The 27,041-nt window shown below is 42.9% G+C and overlaps 1 protein-coding gene across 4 annotated transcripts in view; it reads left to right on the top strand.

Annotated features, from left to right (window-relative positions):
* ppp2r3b (protein phosphatase 2, regulatory subunit B'', beta) overlaps window positions 1–27,041 on the top strand; it is a 56,018-nt gene that overhangs the window by 1,939 nt on the left and 27,038 nt on the right. For 3 of the 4 annotated variants that reach the window (XM_023981755.2, XM_023981756.2, XM_023981757.2), the window contains exon 2: window positions 2,858–3,249. In XM_023981755.2, coding sequence (XP_023837523.1) covers window positions 2,881–3,249 — 369 coding nt within the window. In that variant the 5' untranslated portion in view covers window positions 2,858–2,880. Of the gene's footprint in view, window positions 1–2,857; window positions 3,250–20,845; window positions 21,409–27,041 lie in introns of those variants that run through there. The other variant, XM_023981758.3, reaches the window with a different exon arrangement.

Raw genomic sequence — 27,041 nt, 5'->3', positions numbered from 1 at the left:
CAGGACTTTCAGCGCGATCTGCATCAGAAGTAGAAAGGAGTTCTATTTTAGCCCTTGGCATCGCAGACGCCCGCGAGCAGTGTGGGTGCAATAATTGAATAACATGGATTTCAACATTTATTTTGCGACGCTCGTGCACGCGACGTGTCCGGTCTGGTCAGCATGTTAAGGTAGCGTCTATGAATGGGCTAGCTAACGCATTAACGTTAGTATCCATAGACTATTTAAACTCAACTCCACGATTTAAGCAGCTACTATTGTGAGCGCACTGGAGCTCTGACACCACATTAAAAAAAAATGGAAAAAAGAGAGACTTAATTCAGCATCTAAAGAATAGCCAGCAATTACACACAACATAGTTCTGCGTAATTGCAGTGGAGAGCTAAATAAATATGTAAACACTCGGTTGTATCTATTTTTGAATGTTTCATTATGTTAGTCTGTTTGTCTCCACCGTTAGGCACATTTTTCTATAAAGATGTTTGATATGGAAGTTAAAACTCTCTTCAAGTACCATTATGCCACAGATAGAAAAATTAGCTAGATATTTCATTGGATGTATAAATGTGAAGCATCCGGTTGGTGTTTCCACTCACTATCAAATATGGTATTTAAAATATATATATTTAACCTTTATTTAACCAGGCAAGTCAGTTAAAGAACAAATTCTTATTTACAATGACGGCCTACCCTGGCCAAACCCGGACGACGCTGGGCCAATTGTGTGCCGCCCTTTGGGACTCCCAATCACGTCCAGATGTGATGCAGGCGGGATTCGAACTAGGTACTAGAGGTCGACCGATTTATGATTTTTCAATACCGATACCGATTATTGGAGGACCAAAAAAGCCGATACCGATTAATCGGCCGATTTTTTTAAATATTCTTTTACTTGTAATAATGACAATTACAACAATACTGAATGAACACTTATTTTAACTTAATATAATACATCAATAAAATCGATTTATCCTCAAATAAATAATGAAACATGTTCAATTTGGTTTAAATAATGCACAAACAAAGTGTTGGAGAAGAAAGTAAAAGTGCAAAATGTGCCATGTAAGAAAGCTAACGTTTAAGTTCCTTGCTCAGAACATGAGAACATATGGAAGCTGGTGGTTCCTTTTAACATGGGTCTTCAATATTCCCAGGTAAGAAGTTTTAGGTTGTAGTTATTATAGGAATTATAGGACTATTTCTCTCTACCATTTGTATTTCATTAACCTTTGACTATTGGATGTTCTTCTAGGCACTTTAGTATTGCCAGTGTAACAGTATAGCTTCCATTCCTCTCCTCGCTCCTACCTGGGCTCGAACCAGGAACACAACGACAACAGCCACCCTCGAAGCATCGTTACCCATGCAGAGCAAGGGGAATAACTACTCCAAGTCTCGGAGCGAGTGACGTTTGAAACGCTATTAGCGCGCACCCCGCTAACTAGCTATCCATTTCACATCGGTTACACCGGTCTAATCTCGGGAGTTGATAGGCTTGAAGCACAGCGAAGAGCTTCTGGCAAAACGCAGGAAAGTGCTGTTTGAATTAATGCTTACGAGCCTGCTGATGCCTACCACCGCTCAGACTGCTCTATCAAATCATAGACTTAGTTATAACATAATAACACACAGAAATACGAGCCTTAGGTCATTAATATGGTCGAATCCGGAAACTATCATCTCGAAAACAATTTATTTCAGTGAATTACGGAACCGTTCCGTATTTTATCTAACGGGTGGCATCCATAAGTCTAAATATTCCTGTTACATTGCACAACCTTCAATGTTATGTCATAATTACGTAAAATTATGGCAAATTAGGCGGCCCAAACTGTTGCATATACACTGACTCTGCGTGCAATGAACGCAAGAGAAGTGACACAATTTCACCTAGTTAATATTGCCTGCTAACCTGGATTTCTTTTAGCTAAATATGCAGGTTTAAAATATATACTTCTGTGTATTGATTTTAAGAAAGGCATTGATGTTTATGGTTAGGTACACATTGGAGCAACGATACGCACCGCATCGATTATATGCAACGCAGGACACGCTAGATAAACTAGTAATATCAACAACCATGTGTAGTTAACTAGTGATTATGATTGATTGATTGTTTTTTATAAGATACGTTTAATGCTAGCTAGCAACTTACCTTGGCTTCTACTGCATTCGCGTAACAGGCCGGCTCCCCGTGGAGTGCAATGTAATCAGGTGGTTAGAGCGTTGGACTAGTTAACTGTAAGGTTGCAAGATTGAATCCCCCGAGCTGACAAGGTAAAAATCTGTCGTTCTGCCCCTGAACAAGGCAGTTAACCTACTGTTCCTAGGCCGTCATTGAAAATAAGAATGTGTTCTTAACTGACTTGCCTAGTTAAATAAAGGTGTATTTTTTTTATATAATGATAAATATCGGCCAAATCGGTGTCCAAATATACCGATTTCCGATTGTTATGAAAACTTGAAATCGGCCTTAATTAATCGGCCATTCCGATTAATCGGTCGACCTCTACTAGGTACTGCAGTGACGCACGCCTCTTGCACTGAGATGCAGTGTCTTAGATCGCTGCGCCACTCGGGATGAGAGGAAGCCTTTTGGCCGGTAGTGGGAGGAGATAGAGCGAGATGGATTTTTGGCCAACATTCTGCTCATTTTCTCATCGTTTGATCTCATTCAGTTTTCTGTTTCCAAAGCTTATTAGTTTTAGAGATGTTCAGGACCAGTTTATTACTGGCCACCCATTCCTAAACGTATCTAACGTGATGAAAACTGCCCACTGGTATATCTGAAGGGATCTAGCTAGCCAGCTACGTAGCTCCCCAGCCCATGTTCTCTATTTGATTTCCCCATTGACAGGTGCTGTGGTGTCAAAGTAGTAGATGGAGGTTAACAACATGCCATCGCCACAAGTCCTGCAACCGGTGCTTAAAATGAAAGTGGATGAGCTCTTCCTCAACTGGTTGAGTGAGCCAACGACCCAGCTGATACTCAAAGACTACCTGGGCCTGATCAAGAGTGGACAGAGCATTGACCTGGGGCTTGGGGACACTAAGGACAAAAGGTCGATGACCTTCAATGAGAACAACAATGTGGCGTCCAAGAGAAGTCTGACGGAGAGGTCTTCTGCACCCCTCGGTGCGCCTTCCAGCCCCCCCTCTACACACACACTACCATCTGGGAGCAGTGGTAACGCCAGAGTAGTGGGTCCCAATGGGAGGGCGCTACGGAGGTCTGTCAGCACGAAAAAGGTAAGGCTGCTGCTCACTAGACTCATTTGTCTCAGTCCCAATTCATCAACCTAACCTCTAGCCCTAGAAATGTATCATCATTGGATGGGTGTAGCCAAAATACAGTGCATTCGGAAAGTATTCCGACTCCACATTTTGTTATTGTTACAGACTTATTCTAAAATTGCTTCAAATAAATTCTCATCAATTTATACACTACCCCATAACGACAAAGCGAAAACAGGTTTTTAGAAATGTTTGCAAATGTATTAAAAATAAAAAAACAGAAATACCTTATTTACATTAGTATTCAGACCTTTTGCTATGAGTCTTTTTTTATTTTAGGAGTGTTTCTGTCAATCTTGAGTAAGGACACGCACCTGATTATGCATAGAAGTAGGCTTAGGCTACCTGGACTGTGTGCAAATGTAGGCCTATAAATGTGCCCATCTGGGGATCTGATACTATTTCTGATTGCCTTAACTCACCATCACTGTGTAGCTTCTCAAAGTAATTTTTTATTTGCCTCAAGTGGCAAATAAACATCCATTGTATCAACTATTAACTACTCAACGTAGCCTATTTGAAAAATCTTTCCAGCTCTCCCTTTTGATAACCACTCAGCATGAAAGGGGGAAAAAAATGTCATGCTCTGATCTGGTGGAAAAGTCCTAAAATAGGCCTACCTGATTACTTCTTATCCCTTGTGCAAATAGCCTACAGCTGTGTATGTCTGTCCAGCACTGACACTGGAAATTCTGAGGGCCTAGAATATTTTATACAATATTGCAAGTTTGCTAGCAGGAGCTTTGGGCCAGACCAAGTTAATAGTTGATACAATGTTTCAAGTTCCTTGCAGACAGACCGTGCGTAGCCAATGTGATTTATAGGATATTTACTTTTATCAGGATATTTTCTACCTGCGGGCTTCAATGTTTTTAGTTGCTGCCTTTTATGTAGGCTATTTTTACATATTGGCAATAGAAGTTACTTTTTTTTTTTTTGTATCAGTTTCATATAGATAGAATTTTGATTAACCACGTAACATTGATTTTGAGATATGAAGACTTTATTATAAATTAAACTCTTCCAGGAAAAGGTGCATATGAAATTCATAACTGTGGCACGCAGATCAGTAGAAATGGGACAATAACTTGACACTCCAAATGGAAAAGTTTGCTGACCGCTGGTGTAGCCTATTGCTGGCAACTTCAGGAGCTTAACAGCATAATCGCGGTAGGCCAGCAGCAGCGGGAGGATGGTCTGGAACAGGTTTTTGTTCTTCTGGTTAGGCTATATTGATCTCTACTGGCTCTCTCTGTAGTAATTAGTGTCTTCATTTTTAATTGCAGTGCTTAAAACATCAGACAAGCTTAATAGCCTACATATAGTTGATTTTATTCAGTTGGTGATTTTATCCTTCGGAAAGTATTCAGACCACTTTTCCACATTTTGTTATTGTTAGACTTATTCTAAAATGGATTCAATAAAACAATTTCCTCAGCAATCTACACACTATCCCATAATGACAAAGCAAAAACAGGTTTTTAGAAATTTTTGCAAATGTATATATATAAAAAAATACATACCTTATTTACATAAGTATTCAGACCCTTTGGTACATGTATGAGACTTGAAATTGAGCTCAGGTGCATCCTGTTTCCATTGATCATCCTTGATGTTTCTGCAACTTGATTGGAGTCCACCTGTGGTAAATTGAATTGATTGGATGTGATTTGGAATGGCACACACACCTGTCTATATAAGGTCCCACAGTTGACAGTCCATGTCGGAGCAAAAATCAAGCCATGAGGTTGAAGGAATTGTCCGTAGAGCTCCGAGACAGGATTGTGTCCAGGAACAGATCTGGGGAAGGGTACTAAAAAAGTTCTGCAGCATTTGAAGGTCCCCAAGAACACAGTGGCCTCAATCATTCTTAAATGGAAGAAGTTTGGAACCACCGAGACTCTTCCTAGAGCTGGCCGCCCAGCCAAACGGCGCAATCTGGGGAGAAGGGCCTTGGTCAGGGAGGTGACCAAGAACCAGATGGTCACTAACAGAGCTCTAGAGAACCTTCCAGTCTGGTGTGTTAGCTGGGTCTGGGACAAAAGTGTGACACCAAACTTAACACTGTAGTTTCTAAATATTTAAAACTAGCCAACCATTTTCATATCATAGATCATGGCTCTCCAACTCTGTTCCTGGAGCACTACCGTCCTGTAGGCTTTCCCTCCAACCGTAATCTACCGCACCCGACTCAAATAATTAGCTGGTTGAATCAGGTTAGTTACAACTGGGGTTGGATTGCAAACCAGAGGTTAGCTCTCCAGGTACAGGGTTTGAGAGTATGGTTACATGCACACAATAATGCAGTTTATTGTGGATAGTCAGATTTAAAAGGTTTACATGCTTTGCAAGAGGAACGATTTCCCTAATAATCCTGTTTACATGGACACATCTGAAATCAGGCTACCTGATGGCACTCTGATCAATGCAGAAAATTGCCAATCGAAATAAACGTTCTACCACAGCGACCATGTTATTTTTCGGAAGAATATTTGATTCTGAGTTGAGACGTAAAATGTGTGCGTGAACTACTTCTAGGCGCATACATGGTTCCGAACTCACTTCACTCGTACTAAAGAAAGCAGCTCGCTCGGCTGGCGCTGGCACATGCGCTGATCAAATGCACAGCTGTTACGCCGACGTAAGGTGTTTACATGTCCTAATATTCCTAAAGATGATTCAGAACCAGGTCTTTTAATCGGCGTTTGCTTACTTCGATTTTGACCTTGCATCGATTTTTAAGATGAGCAGTGTAAGGTGTTTATGCAATAGTCCTATAATCTGTCAACTGCCATAATCCGTTTTAATATCGAATTATTACTGTGCACGGAAACATACTCATCGATGGTCAGTTCTTGCATCCGTAGCCAAGCTGCGGTTACATTTTCTCAAGCCCCATCCTTCAGCTGTTTACCAAAACAAGTGGCGGGGTGGCCGCTTTGTTGTTTTTGGAATCCCAGATTGCTGTTTTAAAAAGTGTTAGGCCGAGTTAGTTTGTCTGTTTCATGATACTAAGAGCTATCCTATCAGCAACGTCCCATATTCCATGATCTTAAAATGGATTGTGAAGCAGTCCTAAGTCCTTTCTTTGGTTCCGGACAGTGACACAAAAACATGCACAAGTCTCTGTATGTCTCGTTCATTCAGATAATCACTCGCATGGCATGGTTCTCAAAGCTAAAGAGTGGGTGCAGTCAAAGCAAAACCAATATTTTCTTAGTATTCAACAGGGGACAGTTTAAATGGCCTAGTCTCTAGCCACAACAGTGATTGGCAGCATTTAGAGAAACCTCAACAGAACCATTCAGCCTCCGTATCTGTGGATTTTAGTCAGATAATGGTCTTTTCTCAAGGGAGACATCTGTTGGTAATGAATTGCTTGTCATAGGCTCTCTCTCTCTCTCTCTCTCTCTCTGTGCTGCTAGGGCTCGGATGATACCAATATCGCAATGCTCATTAGTAATTGTTGCGAGGAAACAAAACACGAAGCGGATTAACTTCTTTCGGGAAAAAAGCCCTAATGTTGGAAACACACATTATGTTGTCATTGAGTCACATTTTATTTATTTTCCAACCTATAGCACACTTTTTTTACAGCAGGTTTTTAAAGGACCAAAGAGTTTGGTCTGCTTTGTGTTTTCATTTTTGCCATGGAAAAAGTATTGCTGTGAAACGTCAAGAGGTGTGACAGATGTGAAAAGGTGATTTCCACGTCCGTTCTCTTTTTTTCCACGAGCTCTTCACTGGTCCCCGGCCCCATTCCCTCCATGTAGCAACTGTTTTGTACAGTCTGTATTTTGTGGCCTGACGTGAGAGGCTATCGGGTATCAAGTAATGCTCTATTTTAAGCAAGCCACAGGAATTCCAGAATACAAATGCATTCTTCAAAGGATTAGTTAAAAATGCAATTAATGTCATACTGATGCTGCTCAGAACAGCTGGTCCAACTTTCACACAAGACACTGATATAGATAGCCTTGGTTTCCCTTGTGCTTGCATTAACTTCTCAGAACTGAGCCTGGGTGTGCAGGCAAGGGTGGCAGCAGATTTGTCCTCTGTGTAATTTCAGTGAAGAGTAACTCCACACAGATGCTGTTAATTGTCTGAGTAAATGGCGGTCGATCATTCTTTTGATTTTCTGCTGAGGAGGGTGAGGTTCAGAGAAGGCAATATGTCTACTAGGCATGACCTGAGGTCTCAATGATTTGACGTGATCAGTGTTCGCCTTTTAATGGGCTGCCGAGGCTACATTCGAACAATCCCTATTCAGTTTCTACAATCACTGGAGTGGTCATTGAACCTGTTTTACTGTGACTCTTCTAAAGCTTTTGGCGCTTGCTCCTGCTCGCTTTCTTGTGAAGTCGGCCACACATAGGCTAGAACAATTCTAGCCAGCACCCAGCCTCAAGTGGCAACCCAAAAGGAATCAGCCACTACCCATCAATGGGTCCCAACCAAGCATTTTGGAAACAATTCTGACATGGCTAGGATAATGTATCAGTTAAGTATATGGCATTCCACTATAATTGAGAATTTCAAGAAGCATTTCTCTACGGCTGGCCATGCTTTCCACCTGGCTACCCCTACCCCGGGTCAACTGCCCGGCACCCTCCACAGCAACCCGCCAAAGCCCCCACCATTTCTCCTTCACCCAAATCCAGATAGCTGATGTTCTGAAAGAGCTGCAAAATCTGGACCCCTACAAATCAGCCGGGCTAGACAATCTGGACCCTCCTAAAATTATCTGCCGAAATTGTTGCAACCCCTATTACTAGCCTGTTCAAGCTCTCTTTCGTATCGTCTGAGATTCCCAAAGATTGGAAAGCTGCCGCGGTCATCCCCCTCTTCAAAGGGGGTGACACTCTAGACCCAAACTGCTACAGACCTATATATATCCAATCCTGTCTTTCTAAGGTCTTCGAAAGCCAAGTTAACAAACAGATTACCGAACATTTCGAATCCCAACGTACCTTTTCCGCTATGCAATCTGGTTTCAGAGCTGGTCATGGGTGCACCTCAGCCACGCTCAAGGTCCTAAACGACGACATAACCGCCATCGATAAGAGACATTACTGCGCAGCCGTATTCATCGACCTGGCCAAGGCTTTCGACTCTGTCAATCACCACATTCTTATTGGCAGACTCGACAGCCTTGGTTTCTCAAATGATTGCCTCGCCTGGTTTACCAACTATTTCTCTGATAGAGTTCAGTGTGTCAAATCAGAGGGCCTGTTGTCCAGACCTCTGGCAGTCTCTATGGGGTGCCACAGGGTTCAATCCTCGGGCCGACTCTCTTCTCTGTATACATCAATGATGTTGCTCTTGATGCTGGTGATTCTCTGATACACCTCTACGCAGACGACACCATTCTGTATACTTCTGGCCCTTCTTTGGACACTGTTAACTAACCTCCAGACGAGCTTCAATGCCATAACTCTCCTTCCGTGGCCTCCAACTGCTCTTAAACGCAAGTAAAACTAAATGCATGCTATTCAATCGATCACTGCCCGCACCTGCTCGCCCGTCCAGCATCAAAACTCTGGACGGCTCTGACTTAGAATACGTGGACAACTACAAATACCTAGGTGTCTGGTTAGACTGTAAACTCTCCTTCCAGACTCGCATTAAGCATCTCCAATCCAAAATTAAATCTAGAATCGGCTTCCTATATCGCAACAAAGCATCCTTCACTCATGCTGCCAAACATACCCTCGTAAAACTGACCATCCTACCGATCCTCGACTTCGGTGATGTCATCTATAAAATAGCCTCCAACACTCTACTCAACAAACTGGATGCAGTCTATCACAGTGCCACCCGTTTTGTCGCCAAAGCCCCATATACTACCCACCATTGAGACCAATATGCTCTCGTTGGTTGGCCCTCGCTTCATACTCGTCGCCAAACCCACTGGCTCCAGGTCATCTACAAGTCTCTGCTAGGTAAAGCCCCGCCTTATCTCAGCTCACTGGTCACCATAGCAGCACCCACTCGTAGCACGTGCTCCAGCAGGTATATCTCACTGGTCATCCCCAAAGCCAACACCTGCTTTGGCTTTCTTTCCTTCCAGTTCTCTGCTGCCAATGACTGGAGCGAATTGCAAAAATCACTGAAGCTGGAGACAAATGTCCATCTCTAACAATCAGCTGTCAGAGCAGCTTACCGATCACTGTACCTGTACACAGCCAATCCGAACTTGTTCTCAACTGGCCTACCCTGTTAAATAAAGGTGAACAAATAAAAAGTGAAATAAACAATACAAATTTACAGTAAACATTACAGTCACAGAAGTTCCAAAAGAATAAAGACATTTCAAATGTCATTGTCTATATACAATGATATGTGTTGTATACAATGATACATATATGTGTTGTACGGATGTGCAAAAGGGAAAATAAATAAACAAATATGGGTATTTGTGGTGTTTTTTACAATGGTGCCCTTTTCTTGTAGCAACAGGTCACATCTTGCTGCTGTGATGGCACGCTGAGGTATTTCACCCAGTAGATATGGGAGTTTATCAAAATTGGGTTTGTTTTTGAGTTCTTTGTGGATCTGTGTAATCTGAGGGAAATATGTGTCTCTAATATGGTGAAACATTTGGCAGGAGGTTAGGAAGTGCAGCTCAGTTTCCACCTCATTTTGTGGGCAGTGTGCACATAGCCTGCGGCAGCCTTTCTCAATAGCAGGGCTGTGCTCACTGAGTCTGTACATAGTCAAAGCTTTCCTTCAGTTTGGGTCAGTCACAGTGGTCAGGTATTCTGCCACTGTGTACTCTCTGTTTAGGGCCAAATAGCATTTGAGTTTGCTCTCTTTTTTTTTTGTTAATTCTTTCCAATGTGTGAAGTAATTATCTTTTTTTCCCCTCATTATTTGGTTGGGTCTAATTGTGTTGCTGTCCTGGGGCTCTGTGGGGTCTGTTTGTGTTTGTGAACAGAGCCCCAGGACCAGCTTGCTTAGGGGACTCTTCTGCAGGTTCATCTCTCTGTAGGTGATGGCTTTGTTATGTAAGGTTTGGGAATCGTTTCTTTATATGCGGTTGTTGAAATTAACGGCTCTTTTCTGGATTTTGATCATTAGCGGGTATCGGCCTAATTCTGATCTGTATGCGTATTTGGTGTTTTACGTTGTACACGGAGGATATTTTTGCAGAATTCTACATGCAGAGTCTCAATTTAGTGTTTGTCCCATTTTGTGAATTCTTGGTTGGTGAGCGGACCCCAGACCTCACAACCATAAAGGACAATGGGTTCTGTAACTGAGTCAAGTATTTTTAAGCCAGATCCTAATTGGTATGTTCCTTTTGATGGTATAGAAGGCCCTTCTTGTCTCTCAGATATTTCACACAGCTTTGTGGAAGTTAGCTGTGGCGCTGATGTTTATGCCGAGGTATGTATAGTTTTTTTGGTGTGCTCTAGGGCAACGGTGTCTAGATGGAATTTGTATTTGTGGTCCTGGCGACCTGACCTTTTTTGGAACACTTTTTGTCTTACTGAGATTTACTCTCAGGGCTCGGGTCTGACAGACTCTGTGCAGAAGATCTAGGTGCTGCTGTAGGTCCTCCGTGGTTGGTGACAGAAGCACCAGATTGTCCGCAAACAAGACATTTGACTTTCCATCAATTTGTATAGCAGACCCTTATGTCAAATTGAGTCGAAGGCTTTTTTTTTTTTTTTTTATCAAGAAAGCGTGAGAAGACTGCCTTTGTTTTGGTTTGTTTGTCAATTAGGGGGTGCAGGGTGAATACGTGGTCTGTCGTACGGTAATTTGGTAAAAAGCCAATTTGACATTTGCTCAGTACATTGTTTTTATTGAGGAAATGTACGAGTCTGCTGTTAATAAGGCAGATGATTTTCCTAGGTTGCTGGTGAAGCATATCCCGCGGTAGTTATTGGGGTCAAATTGACTTCCTTTTGGATTTGGGTGATCAGTCCTTTGTTCCAAATATATTGGGGAAGATGCCAGAGCTAAGGATGATGTTAAAGATTTTAACTATAGCCAATTGGAATTTGTTGTCTCTATTTAATAATTTCATTGAGGATACCATCAACACCACAGGCCTTTTTGGGTTGGAGGGTTTGCATTTTGTCTTGTAGTTCATTCAATGTAATTGGAGAATCCAGTGGGTTCTGGTGGTCTTTTAATAGTTGATTCTAAGATTTGTATTTAATCATGTATATGTTTTTGCTCTTTGTTATAGGGCCAAACAGATTGGGGAAGTGGTTTACCCATACATCTGTGTTTTGGATAGATAACTCTGTGTTTGTTTAGTGTTTTCCAATTTTCCCAGAAGTGGTTAGTCTATGGATTCTTCAATTATATTGAGCTGATTTCTGATGTGCTGTTCCTTCTTTTTCCGTAGTCTATTTCTGTATTGTTTTAGTCATTCGTAGGCTTAGGTTTTCTGGGTCTCTATGTTTTTGTTTGGATAGGTTTCTCAATTTCTTTCTTAGAGTTTTGCATTCTTCATCAAACAGTTTGTCATTGTAAATGTTCTTTTGTTTTCTTATTTCACAGACTTTAACCTGGACCTAACCAAAAAAGGTCTTGTTTAGCCTACTTAACACAGTGGTGACAGAGCCCTCGTTTTATCTGAGCAGGAACATGAAATCAAATCAAATCAATATTATTTGCCACATGCGCCAAATACAACAAGTGTAGACTTTACCGTGAAGTGCTTACTTACAAGCCCTTAACCAACCAGTTCAAGAAGAACATTTTTACGAAGTAGGCTAAAATAAAAAGTAATAATAAAAAGTAACACAATAAGAATAACAATTACAAGGCTATATACAGGGGGAACCGCTACCGAGTCAGTGTGCAGGGGTACAGGCTAGTTGAGGTAATCTGTACATGTAGGTGGGGGTGAAGTGACTATGCATAGGTAACAAACAAACAGCGAGTAGCAGCAGTGTACAAGAGGGGTGGGAAGGACGGAGGGGTCAATGTAAATTGTCCGGCGGCAAATTTTATGAATTGTTCAACAGTCTAATGGCTTGGGGGTAGAAGCTGTTGAGGAGCCTTTTGGTCCTAGACTTGGCTTCCTGACAGGCTGTGTAACGTACGTCAGGTTTGTAGGCCTCCTTGCTCGCACATACTTTTTCAGTTCTGCCCACAACTTTTCTATAGGATTGAGGTCAGGGATTTGTGATGGCCACTCCAATACCTTGACTTTCTAGTCCTTAACAATACCTTGACTTTCTAGTCCTTAAGCCATTTTGCCACAACTTTGGAAGTATGCTTGGGGTCATTGTCCATTTGGAAGACCATTTGCGACCAAGCTCAACTTCCTGACTGATGTTTTGAGCTGTTGCTTCAATATATCCACATCTAATTTCCTTTCTCATGATGAGATCTATTTTGTGAAGCGCACCAGTCCTTTCTGCAGCAAAGCACCCCCACAACACGATGCTGCCACCCGCGTACTTCACGTTGGGATGGTGTTCTTTGGCTTGCAAGCCTCCTCCTTTTTCCTCCAAACATAACGATGGTCATTATGGCCAAACAGTTCTATTTTTGTTTCATCAGACCAGAGGACATTTCTCCGAAAAGTACGATCATTGTCCCCATGTGCAGTTGCACACTAGTCTGGCTTTTTTATGGTGGTTTTGAGCAGTGGCTTCTTCCTTGCTGAGCGGCCTTTCAGGTTATGCTGATATTGGACTCGTTTTACTGTGGATATAGATACTTTTGTAACTGTTTCCTCCAGCATCTTCACAGGTCCTTTGTGCTGTTCTGGGATGATTTGCACTTTTCGCACTTTCATCTCTAGGAGACAGACCACGTATCCTTCCTGAGCGGTATGATGGCTGCGTGTCCCATGGTATTTATACTTGCATACTATTGTTTGTACAGATGAACGTGGTACCTTCAGGCGTTTGGAAATTGCTCCCAAGGATAAACCAGACTTGGGGAGGGTCGACAAGTATTTTTCTGAAGTCTTGGCTGATTTCTTTTGATTTTCCCATGATGTCAAGCAAAGAGGCACTAAGTTTGAAGGTAGGCCTTGAAATACATCCACAGGTACACCTCCAATTGACTCAAATGATATCAATTAGCCTAACAGAAGCTTCTAAAGCCATGACATAATTTTTCAAGCTGTTTAAAGGCACAGTCAACTTAGTGTATGTAAACTTCTGACCCACTGGAATTGTGATACAATGAAATAATCTGTCTAAACAATTGTTGGAAAAATTGCTTGTCATGCGCAAAGTCGATGTCCTAACCGACTTGCTAAAACTATAGATTGTTAACAAGAAATTTGTGGAGTGGTTGAAACACTGAGGTTGGAGTCATTTAAAACTTGTTTATGTAAACTTCCGACTTCAACTGTGGGTCCTGGATGGCAGGAAGCTTGGCCCCAGTAATGTACTGGGCCTTTTGCACTACCCTCTGTAGCGCCTTATTGTCAGATGCCGAACAGTTGCCATACCAGGCGGTGATGCAACCGGTCAGGATGCTTTCGATGGTGCAGCTGTAGAACCTTTTGAGGATCTGGGGGCTAATGACAAATCTTTTCAGTCTCCTGAAGGGGAAAGGTTTTGTTGTGCCCTCTTCACTAATGTCTTGGTATGTTTGGACCATGATAGTTCCTTGGTGATGTGGACACCAAGGAACTTGAAACTCTCGACCCGCTCCACTACAGCCCCGTCGATGTTAATGGTGGCCTGTTCGGCCCGCCTTTTCAGTAATCATTTAGGTAAGTTACCTTCGCTTCCTTGGGCACAGGGACTATGGTGGTCTACTTTTAACATGTAGGTATTACAGACTCGGTCAGGGAGAGGTTGAAATGTTAATGAAGACACATGACAGTTGGTCCGCGCATGCTTTGAGTACACGTCCTGGTAATCCGTCTAGCCCCGTGGCTTTGTGAATATTGACCTGTTTACAGGTCTTGCTCACATCGGCTACCGAGAGCGTTATCACTCAGTCATCCAGAACAGCTGGTGCTCTCGTGCATGCTTCAGTGTTGCTTGCCTCGAAGCGAGCATAAAAGGCATTTAGCTCATCTGGTAGGTTCACGTCACTGGGCAGCTCACGTCTGGGTCTCCCTTTGTAGTCCGTAATTGTTTTCAAGCCCTGTCAGAGCCGGTGTAGTAGGATTCAATCTTAATCCTGTACTGACGCTTTGCTTGTTTGATGGTTCGTCTGAGGGAATAGCGGGATTTCTTATAAGTGTTCGGATTAGTCTCCCGCTCCTTGAAAGCGGTAGCTCTAGCCTTTAGCTCGATGTGGATGTTGGTTGTAATCCATGGCTTCTGGTTGGGATATGTACGTACAGTCACTGTGGGGACGACGTCATCGATGCACTTATTGATGAAGCCGATGACTGAGGTGGTGTATTCCTCAATGCCATTGGATGAATCCCGGAACATATTCCAGTCTGTGCTAGCAAAACAGTCCTGTAGTGTAGCATCCGTGTCATCTGACCACTTCCGCATTGAGCGAGTCACTGGTACATCAATTAGTTTTTGCTTGTAAGCAGGAATCAGGAGGATAGAATTATGTTCAGATTTGCCAAATGGAAGGCGGGGGAGAGCTTTGTATGCATCTCCCTGGCCAAAAGGAGTGCCGCTTCTGGGTGAGCATTTTTTCCCTTGCTTTTGGCCTTATAGAATTGGTTGAGAGCGGTCTTAGTGCCAGCTTCGCTTTGTTGTTGTAAATAGACGGCTACGAATAATACAGATGAGACCTCTCTTGGTAGATAGTGTGATCGACAGCTTATCATAAGGTGCTCTACCTCAGGCGAGCAATACCTCAAGACTTCTTTAATATTAGACATTGCGCACCAGCTGTTATTGACAAAAAGACACACATCCCCCCCTCGTCTTACCAGAGGTAGCGTCTCTGTTCTGCCGGTGCATGGAAAATCCCACCAGCTCTATATTATCGATCTCTTCGTTCAGCCACGTCTCGGTGAAACGTAAGATATTACAGTTTTTAATGTCCCATTGGTAGGATAATCTTAATATTAGGTTATCGATTTTATTTTCTAACGATTGCACGTTGGCAAGAAGAATGGAAGGCAATGGGAGTAGTTGTCGACCGATTATGATTTTTCAACGCCGATACCGATTAATCGGCTATTTAAAATAAAAATATGTATATTTATTTATTAATTTAAAAATAAATTATATATATTTGTAATAATGACAATTACAACAATACTGAATGAACACTTTTATTTTAACTTAATATAATATTTAAATAAAAATCTATTTAGTTTCAAAAAAAATAATGGAACATGTTCAATTTGATTTAATAAATAATGCAAAAACACAGTGTTGGAGAAGAATGTAGAATTTCAATATGTGCCATGTAAAAAAGTTTAAGTTTAAGTTCTTGCTCAGAACATGAGAACATATGAAAGCTGGTGGTTCCTTTTAACATGAGTCTATAATATTCCCAGTTAGGAAGTTTTAGGTTGTAGTTATTATAGAAATTATATAACTATTTCTCTCTCTACCATTTGTATTTCATATACCTTTGACTATTGGATGTTCTTATAGGCACTATAGTATTGCCAGCCTAATCTTGGGCGTTGATAGACTTGAAGTCTAACAGAGCTGTACTTCAAGCATTGCGAAGAGCTGCTTGCAAACGCAGGAAAGTGCTGTTTGAATGAATGCTTACGAGCCTGCTGCTGCCTACCACCGCTCAGTCAGACTGCTCTATCAAATTGTAGACTTAATTATAATATAATAAACGCACAGAAATACAAGCCTTAGGTCATTAATATGGTCAAATCCGGAAACTATCATTTCGAAAGCAAAACGTTTATTCTTTCAGTGAAATACGGAACCGTTCTGTATTTTATTGAATGGGTGGTAACCCTAAGTCTAAATGTTGCTGTTACATTGCACAACCTTCAATGTTATGTCATAATTATGTAAAATTCTGGCAAAGTAATTACAGTCTGTGTTAGGAAGAAATGGTCTTCACACAGTTCGCAACGAGCCAGGTGGCCCAAACTGCTGCATATACCCTGACTCTGTTTGCACAGAACGCAAGAGAAGTGACACAATTTCCCTGGTTAATATTGCCTGTTAACATGAATTTCTTTTAACTAAATATGCAGGTTTAAAAAATATATACTTGTGTCTTAATTTTAAGAAAGGCATTGATGTTTATGGTTAGGTACATTGGTGCACCGACAGTGCTTTTTTCGCGAATGCTGGTAAATCATCACCCGTTTGGCGAAGTAGGCTGTGATTCGATGATAAATTAACAGGCACCGCATTGATTATTTGCAACGCAGAACAAGCTAGTTAAACTAGTAATATCATCAACCATGTGTAGTGAACTAGTGATTATGTTAAGATTGTTTTTCTATAAGATAAGTTTAATGCTAGCTAGCAACTTACCTTGGACTCGCGTAACAGGTGGTCAGCCTGCCACGCAGTCTCCTCGTGGAGTGCAATGTAATCGGCCGTAATTACCGATTTGTTATGAAAACATGAAATCGGCCCTAATTAATCGGCCGACCTCTAATTAGGAGTTTACTCGCTCGCCTATGGATTCTCAGAAGGATCCCCGATCTGCGTCCCCCTTTCCGGCATCTTTTCCTCACGCAAAAGGCGTGGATCTGGGCCTGTTCCAGTGAAAGCAGGGTATCCTTCTCGCTGGACTTGTTAAAGGAAAAAGTTTCTTCCAGTCCGCGGTGAGTAATCGCTTTTCTGATGTCCAGAAGTTTTTTTGCGGTCATAAGAGACGGTAGCAGCAACATTAAGACAATAAGTTACAAAATAAGTTATGCAAAAAAATAGTTGTAAAAATTGCGCAGTTGGTTGGGAGAATGTAAAACGTCAGCCATGTTCTTCGTCGCCATCTTTTCAAAGGCCTATGGGCTACGTCAAACCCACACTTTTTCTTGATCAGGTCATTTGGTGAGGAAAAAACCTGATCTGTGTATCATTAGCTCATTAGCAGTTAGGCTAGTTCCAGTCGTTGATGTCGGCCACCTAGCCCTTGGCTCCAGTTAGTCGCCACGTTGGCCATATGGATTTTCCCCCTAAACCTCCATGATGACAGTGTCATTCTAGCTACTGCCTTATCACTCTTTTATGCAAGCCAGCTGATCCTGCTCACATCATGTTCCGCTAGCAGGCCCTTCCCTAAGCCCACCATGTATGTCGGTGAAATGGGCCCTATTTTTGTCTTGGGTTCATATGGATTCTCAAATCCCTGTCACAGCCATAAGATTGGCGAGGTTAGAGCTGGATCTTGCTTGTTTCCATTTATAGGCTACTCTGCTATTGTTTTCTATTGACTTTCTCCCGCTGTTGGGTCAGAGGGGTCACTTGCTCACTCTCTCTCTCTCATGCTCGCTCTCGTGCTGTCGCTCTGTCTCGCACGTTCTCGCTCACTCTCACCATAATCTCTAACATTACGCAACAAGCTCTCACTGACAGCATGGTATACTGTTTCCTGTTCATATTTAGAGCCTTCAGATTAGACACGTTGGTGGGTGGACTCACTGTGTAAGAATGTGTTTACTTGTGTTTGACACGGTCTCTCTATAGTGTACCATGCCTACTTTTGTCTCTCTATGCAATAGTTTTTATTTAATTGAAATGTTTTTTTTTGCGTCTTCATCTTTTGGCAACCAGGGTAGGCTATAGCCTTTCAACAGCAGCGCAGACAAAAGCCCAAGGCTGAATTGGTGAGTGGTGTCATTGTTAAGTAGTTTTGGTCTCTGTGTGCATGTCTGCGTGAGTCTGTGTGTGTGTGTGTGAGAGAGTGGCACTGTTGGCACTGACAGCTGTCCTCTCCAGTGAAGGCCCATCTGATTCTCCCAGTCAGTCCAGTAGTACTCAGTACCAGAGCTCACTGGTACTACAGAGAGACTTCTCTCTCCCTCTCTGTGTTCCATTTTCCAAAGAGAGGCTGTGTCCTAAAGTGTGAACGAACAGATCGTCATCGCAGAATAAATACCTCTGTTTAGGAAACAACTTCAGATTATGGCTCTCGCTAATGCAAACACTGACAGAATATATATATACACTGCTCAAAAAAATAAAGGGAACACTTAAACAACACAATGTAACTCCAAGTCAATCACACTTCTGTGAAATCAAACTGTCCACTTAGGAAGCAACACTGATTGACAATAAATTTCACATGCTGTTGTGCAAATGGAATAGACAAAAGGTGGAAATTATAGGCAATTAGCAAGACACCCCCAATAAAGGAGTGATTCTGCAGGTGGTGACCACAGACCACTTCTCAGTTCCTATGCTTCCTGGCTGATGTTTTGGTCACTTTTGAATGCTGGCGGTGCTTTCACTCTAGTGGTAGCATGAGACGGAGTCTACAACCCACACAAGTGGCTCAGGTAGTGCAGCTCATCCAGGATGGCACATCAATGCGAGCTGTGGCAATAAGGTTTGCTGTGTCTGTCAGCGTAGTGTCCAGATTATGGAGGCGCTACCAGGAGACAGGCCAGTACATCAGGAGACGCGGAGGAGGCCGTAGGAGGGCAACAACCCCAGCAGCAGGACCGCTACCTCCGCCTTTGTGCAAGGAGGAGCACTGCCAGAGCCCTGCAAAATGACCTCCAGCAGGCCACAAATGTGCATGTGTCTGCTGAAACGGTCAGAAACAGACTCCATGAGGGTGGTATGAGGGGGAGGCCCTCCTACGGCCTCCTCCACGTCTCCTGATGTACTGGCCTGTCTCCTGGTAGCGCCTCCATGCTCTGGACACTACGCTGACAGACACAGCAAACCTTCTTGCCACAGCTCGCATTGATGTGCCATCCTGGATGAGCTGCACTACCTGAGCCACTTGTGTGGGTTGTAGACTCCGTCTCATGCTACCACTAGAGTGAAAGCACCGCCAGCATTCAAAAGTGACCAAAACATCAGCCAGGAAGCATAGGAACTGAGAAGTGGTCTGTGGTCACCACCTGCAGAACCACTCCTTTATTGGGGGTGTCTTGCTAATTGCCTATAATTTCCACCTTTTGTCTATTCCATTTGCACAACAGCATGTAAAATGTATTGTCAATCAGTGTTGCTTCCTAAGTGGACAGTTTGATTTCACAGAAGTGTGATTGACTTGGAGTTACATTGTGTTGTTTAAGTGTTCCCTTTATTTTTTTGAGCAGTGTGTGTGTGATATATATATATGTACTGACAGTTTCATGTGCTCAGTTTGTTTGAGTCCTCGTGTTTTCCTTTCGTGTTTGTGTCAAGCTGACGAGCGTAGAGGGACGACAAAAGGCAGATGGCGTGAAAAGGCTTCACAAATGGCTTATCAAACTGGTGCCGTATCCTGCTGTTGGGGGACAACAGGAACTAGGTTTGTGCTGAAACCAGTGGAAGAATGTGGACTCTGTGATCCCCGTCATCTAAAAATACTTATCATTTTAGCCCGGCTGTGCTTTTCTATTCACACCCTGCATTTTTACACACCACAACCACACACTGTATTCACTAACACACACACACACACACACACACACACAGAGCTCAAGTCATTTTCTGCCTAATTAGATTTGTTTGAGAGAACAACAACTGGCGTTTATAAAAACATCTCTCCTCTTGAACGCACCCCTCCTCCACGCCTAGGCTGCCTAGTGCCGTTGGATCAGCACGTTTATGGGGAATTGATGTAATTGCTGTCAGTCCAGGACAGGAGGTGGATGTTTGCGCAAGCACTGAAGATACATACTTGTTTCTCCAGATCTGGTGTCTCGGGTTGCCCAAACAGTGCTCGCTGGTGCTTTTAATAGGCAGAGACTGGTTCGGCCATCATTCTTTGAAATTCAACACTTCCCCTTCCATACCGCCGGCTAGGGCCCGTCAACTATAATAAGACGTGGAATGGATGGCAGCCCAAGCCTGTGAAGGGAAGGGAAGGCAAAACAAAGGAAGACCATAAGACGTGATGCACAGAGGAAAACTGAGGCTTTTCTTTCCCCACTTTTTGTGAGTTGTCACAAGTTTTGATGGCTTCTCCTATCGTCCTCATCGGCTCAAGGCTACACATATTCATCCCTCAGAAACAAGGTGTGCCCTGCCTACATGTATTTTGAAGTTGGTTAAATATACCGTTTTTAATATGACGGAGGCCCACGAATGAATCTGGCTGCTGCCACAGAACCTAGTATCTCATGCTGAGCGGACTCTCTGAATTCCCGCCGAAATAGGAGGAAGAACTGACGGTGAATCTTGCATTTCGAAGCTCTTGCCCTGAAGAAATGTTTGGTACTTCCAACTACCAGCTGGATTGTGGTCATAAAGAGACAGCTCTAGGTATTTTCCTGTGGCACAGACCTACTAGTGTCTCTCGGGAACCGTTAGGTAATATGGTTGCTGTGCTGTTAGGAAGCTGGTGAGCAGGGGGTCATCTTGGCATTCGGCTGCATTCTCAAGTTAGCGGGCCCTCAACAACAGCAGGTCTGTCTCTTTACATAACCTTCTATGAGAGCTGAGGAATGCAAACTGGAAAGGGCATATCCACACCCCTCACTCTCTCTCACACACACACACACACACACACACACACACACACACACACACACACAGAGTCCTTATCTCCCTAGTGGCTGCTGGTAGGCTGGGGCTCCCTGACCCTAGCAGTCAGTCACTGTGGTGTTTGGTGTGTGTGTGTAGGACAGCAGACAGACGGGCAGAGTTTTGAGGCTCGTGACACTGCAGCAGCTGCTGCCCAGCATTAAGAAGTTCTCGCTCTGTTAAAGGACAATCACAGGGACAGAGGAGTGCTACCACTACTTCTACTGCTACTCTGACTTCAAGAGCCTCTCCCAGGACAAGGACAGTGGACACACACTGAGTATTTATGTTCTAGTAATTAGCCTAACTACTGCTAGTACTACTACTACTACTCCCACTACTACTCTTGCGATTTCTACTATTGGGACAATCCATAGGAAGATAATCCCATTGGATCAGAGGGTGTGGATCTGTGTGTGCGTTTGTGCGGAGGCATCCTGTCCTGTCTGGCGCGAGGATGAGGATGAAGGAGCTGTCGTTGCGTCAGGACCCTGACCTGAGGAAGGAGCTGGCTCTGCTGGCCCGCGGATGTGACTTCGTTCTGCCATCACGCTTCAAGAAGAGGCTCCGAGCCTTCCACGCTGAGCAAGGACAGGCAGGTGGTCCACTCCCAATACAAGACTGTGTTTTCATCCTCTCTAGTGTTTGTCTGTATAAATGATTGTGTCGGCTAAGCCTTCCAGCAAGGACAGACCTGCGGTCCTACTGTAGCCTATAAGGTCCATCTGTCTGTCCATTGATCTACTATGTCCATCAGCAGTAGGAAAACTGAGAATGTAAAAGCTTTCCAAAAGGACAGGTCCTATACTATAGCAGTCTAGGACAAACATTACATGTTTTGTGGCTTCTAACAAGGACATGCATGTTGTCCATCCATGTTGTCCATTGCGGTCTGTTACTCTTGGGGTTAGATTTTACATTTTGGATTGTGGCAAGGGAAGACTGGGTTAGGGGCTGGAAATTGATGTTTCTTTTGTTCTGTAGGTCATGGTTGGATTCCGATGTCAAGCATACCACTTAGCATGCACCAATACATAGCTTTATTATAGGGTGGTACGCTAGTATGGATATTGGAACAGAGGCCATGTCACATTTTTCTGGCTGTAGTCCCATCATATCTCACAAACTCCGATTTGTAGATGCATTGTGGGTAATGTAGTTGATGTAGCTGTGGTTGTAGTTAGAGGTGTGAACATTTAAACATTGAAATGAAATTGGGACATTAACGTTAAGAAGAAATATATATTCTACAAAATTAAAATCAGTTATCAAAACTACCACTAACAGGTCCCGATCATAAAGGGAAAAATAATGCTGCAATGTTAGTAGAAGATATGCGTCTTTCTAATTATTTGCCATGGATATAAAGCGCTCCGCACACCATCGTTAAGTTGGAAAAATGGCAGAGAAAGGCAAGCAACCTGCAGCGAATAGCCTGCTCTGCCCCGAGTCAGCACAGCATCTAGTCTGCTGGTGCGCTGTGTTTTTTGTTGTTGTTAATAGATGACCTAACTTTACAAAGTAACGATTGGTGCATTGGAAACATGCTGAAGTATGGACTGACTGCTGGGAACATGCCTACAACTTCATCAGCAAGCTGTCAAACTATCGTCAATAAGTGACAAGCTACACGGTGTTTATCAGTGCAGTGCCCAACATCCTTAGCTAGCTAGAATTCTACCCCTGTGTTTGTCAGTGAAGCTAGCTAGCAGCAGGCAGGCTACCACAAGCTAAATCAGCTGATGGAATCACTGGGGACCGATATAGTTGCACATATATTTTGTGCAGGAGTAAAGATGTTTTGTTTTTACGACTTTCTCACTGCCTATCAGAGTATGCACACAGCAGAACACAACAGCAAGTGGCCACTCGATAAAGGGCTTAGGGGCCAACTGTTTGGTTTGAGATTCAGCCTATGACTGTGGTAGGTAGAATTTCATTGCCCCTTAACGTTCATATGCAATAGGACCATATTCTGCATTGTGGAATTGTGTACATTTTTCTCACACAAAAAAAAATAAATGACAGTTTTAACGTTAAGTAAAATTGTCAATTTGTCACATCCCTAATTGTAGTCATTCCAGTAGGTCTGTGTGTAAACGGCTTCCAGTTAGATCTTAGGCAAGCTGTCTATACTATGGCACAGGTGAGCCATAATTTGCTAAACTAGGCCAGGCGGTGTTATCTTGCTTAAACTGATAATTGTCAAAATCTCGAACTAACGGAGCTGATCTCTTCGTCATTGCGCTAGTTAGCAATCGCTCTCGAACTATCCATTTAAACCAAGAAACCCCACACAGAGAAACAAAATGTTTTCTACGGGAGACCTGGCCCAAGAAGACCGATCCAAAGCTTTGCCACAGTTTGGTTTTAGGCTGTTTTTAAGGATACTGTGGTTGTAAATGTTGTCCCAGGACACGATAAACTTAAATTCAGGTTAGGGGTGAGCCCCAAGTTGAGGTGCCCTTGTGCACTGTGTTTAGTTTGACCGACCATGTGGTTCTTGTGAATGTGTGGAATATCGCAAGGATTAGCGGTTGTGCTTAGGGGAGCTCTGCTGGTGGAGAGAGAGTGGGAGCAAGATCAGGTGGAGTTGGTGAGTGAGGGGGGGGACAGTCGGACAGTTGAATGGGGCAGCAGGAGTAATCTGTCCTTTTATAGCCATAGTTGACACCCGCGCGCAGAGAGGAGCAAGAGAAGATCAACAGCATTTATCCATGCCTGCTCTGAGCAGAATGCCACAGAATATTTCCAAACAGACAACACTGCACACGCCATACAAGGACTCATGTAGATAGACATGTAGACGTCTAGATCACTGCTCTCTTGGTCATCTGTATTAGTTAGGATAACTGTTGTTTAGCTTTAGTTAAACAGCAGTCCTCACTGAGACTTTGACAATAAGGCATGTTGTTACAGAGCCACGTGTAGGGTGAGTTTAAGGCCACTGATTGGGGAAAACAGAATACAACATAACACGCAACTTTTTGATTTAGGAGCGTCAAACTTTGTGTTCAGGCATGGACACAGCTAATTTAAAGGACGAGCAGACAGATCCAGAGGTTAAATGTCATGCAAATGGTCTCTGGGAATGATGTACATTTTGACATTTATGTCATTTTAGCAGACAGAGCGATGGCCGTCTGCACTTCTCTGTCTGATAACACTCACGGGATAGCTAAAACGAAGTCCAGCTACAATATGCTGTCCTAAGTTAGAAAATATTACCAAGGTAACATCGTCCACTGAATCACATTTTCACCCTCGAGAGTTCGTTAATCTTACCAAAAACTACTGTATAAACCTGAGGCTAATATTGTCTTCTTTTTTTTTCATGAGCAAGTCTTCACTATCTAATTATATATCTAGCTAGGGTGTTTTGTGGTGGCAGAATAAGTTTACGGAATGTGCATGAAAATTTGCAAGCTAACGCGTTGCTGGCTAAACCAGTCTCCAGTCAATCCGTATGAAAGGAAAGGCAGGGATGCTAGCGCCAGTTCACACACTCCCTGCTAAATACTCCCTCTAGCTAACTAGTCAGTGTGGTGAAGTTCTAACTAACGCACAAATTAGTTTTCATGGTATCTGCTCTGCTGTGAATAGTGCACCGAATTTTACACTATAGCTGACTTTTCTCTGCAACTTTTATTGCGTTAGCCAAATGTTACCCGGTAGCAAGGCACACTGCCAGCTGTCAGTCAACTTCCTCAACAAGCTCGCAAACTAAGTGCACTATTTTTGACCAGAGCCCTATGACCAAAAGTAGTGCACTGTGTAGGGAATAGCGTGCTATGCTTTCTCCCCTTCAGACTCACTTCATCCCATAAAAGAAGAATGAGCATCTTAGCCATATTGAGTGTACCTGTAAAGTATCTATCAGACCCTTGTCTGACTCATCTACTGTAGAAGTAGGGAGGATTTCTACCTGTTGATTAGGATATCCTAATAGTATGTGTGCTATGCATGATGGGTCTATGAAAATCGTAATGGGGTGTATGGGATCAAATTGAACATGACCGGCATACTAGGGTTAATGTCATAACAGGCTAGTTATCATCAAGGTTATATAGCTTCTTATAAACTGGGTCGGTTCGAGCCCTGAATGCTGATTGGTTGACAGCATATGAGCTGGGTATGAGACAACATGTATTTTTACTTATCTAATTGCTTATCTAAAAATGATGCTGCAATGTTAGTAGAAGATATGCGTCTTTCTAATTATTTGCCATGGATATAAAGCGCTCCGCACACCATCATTAAGTTGGAAAAATGGCAGAGAAAGGCAAGCAACCTGCAGCGAATAGCCTGCTCTGCCCTGAGTCAGCACAGCATTGAGTCTGCTTCTGCGCTGTGTTTTTTTTAAATAGATGACCTAACTTTACAAAGTAACGATTGGTGCGTTGGAAAACATGCTGAAGTATGGACTGACTGCTGGGAACATGCCTACAACTTCATCAGCAAGCTGTCAAACTATCGTCAATAAGTGACAAGCTACACGGTGTTTATCAGTGCAGTGCCCAACAGCCTTAGCTAGCTAGAATTCTACCCCTGTGTTTGTCAGTGAAGCTAGCTAGCAGCAGGCAGGCTACCACAAGCTAAATCAGCCGATGGAATCACTGGGGACCGATATAGTTGCACATATATTTTGTGCAGGAGTAAAGATGTTTTGTTTTTACAACTTTCTCACTGCCTATCAGAGTATGCACACAGCAGAACACAACAGCAAGTGGCCACTCGATAAAGGGCATGACAGGTATACTAGGGTTACTATCATACAGGCTAGTTATCATCAAGGTTATTATTATAAACTGTGTGGTTTGAGCCCTGAATGCTGATTGGCGACAGCCGTGGTATATCAGACCGTGTATGAGACAACATGTATTTTTACTTATCTAATTGCGTTGGTAACCAGTTTATAATAGCAATGCACCTCGGGGGTTTGTGGTATATGGCCAATATACCACGGCTAAAGGATGTATCCAGGCACTCTGCGTTGCGTCGTGCTGAATAACAGTTCTTAGCCGTGGTATATTGGCCATATACCACACCTCCTCGTGCATTATTGCTTAAATGACACGCACAGCTCAGCCATTATGAGCCTAGGAGCAGACACCTCTGTCATTCTGTCTTCGGTGGAAACACTGTAGGGACACACACACACACACACACACACACACACAGCTGTGCCCAAGCTCTGACATGCTTTGGGTTTTATGTTACTGGGGTCGCAGCAGGCACTTTGGAATAACATTCAGGTTTTAGGAGGATTGATCTCCACAGATTCAGAGAGTAGAACAATGGTGGGTCTAGGTTGTACCCTATGACATAAGCAAAGCACCAATCCCTTGAACAATGCTGAATGTTAAAAGTTTGCTGATGACACTCTCACTCACTCAATTCACAGGGCTTTATTTTGCAGGGGAAATGTGTTTACATTTCAAAAGCAAGTGAAATAGATAAACTAATGTGAAATAAGCAATTTGAAATCAACATTACACTCACACACATGCCTGCTATGAGCTGCTGTTCTTCTCTAATCAGGGGTCTGGCATTCAGGCCCAGCCAAGATGGCTCTTTTCCTATCTCTCTGGGTGGCTGTCTCCTGACTTTGCTTTCCGAGACATGCTGGTTATCTCTGGTTGCCAGATTACACTCGTACACGAGCAGAACAAAACACACACACACACACACCTACATTCGAGCTCTCTGATCTCTTTTTTTACTCTGCTATTAGGCCTAGTTAACTACTTGTTGTTTACAAACTGATAACGTTTGCCAATTTGTTATGTCAGGGATGTTTAGAATAGGCCAGGCTGTCTGTCGTTTTTCCTTTAGCTAGATAATAGATCATCTCTATTTTTGCCAAAGTAACAGGCTACTTACTCCTTGTTGATTACTTTCTTAACCTTAAAATCTGTTGAATGACTGAAATGTTACAAATCCCATTGATATGGAATTTGCCATCCTCACTTCTGTCTTGGGCTTTGCTTCTTGTATTGTTCATTAATTTGGCTAGTCTATATAAATGTAAGGCAAGCAATACCTACCTACTGCTTTAGTTGGGCTACAAACTTAGGTCTACTAATATCTACCAGTACTTACTTACCTGTCTGGTCATCAACTCCGGTCTACCATGACCTATCTACCTCTCTAGTAGGGCAGGGAATTGCCAGGGGCCTCACGTTACGATATTATCACGACACTTAGGTGCCCGAAACTATATGTATT

This window comes from Salvelinus sp. IW2-2015, linkage group LG36, assembly GCF_002910315.2.
Source record: "Salvelinus sp. IW2-2015 linkage group LG36, ASM291031v2, whole genome shotgun sequence".
Classification (NCBI taxonomy): Eukaryota; Metazoa; Chordata; class Actinopteri; order Salmoniformes; family Salmonidae; genus Salvelinus; species Salvelinus sp. IW2-2015.
Note: the sequence above shows the minus strand (reverse complement) of the source record. Positions and strands in the feature narration are given on the sequence as shown.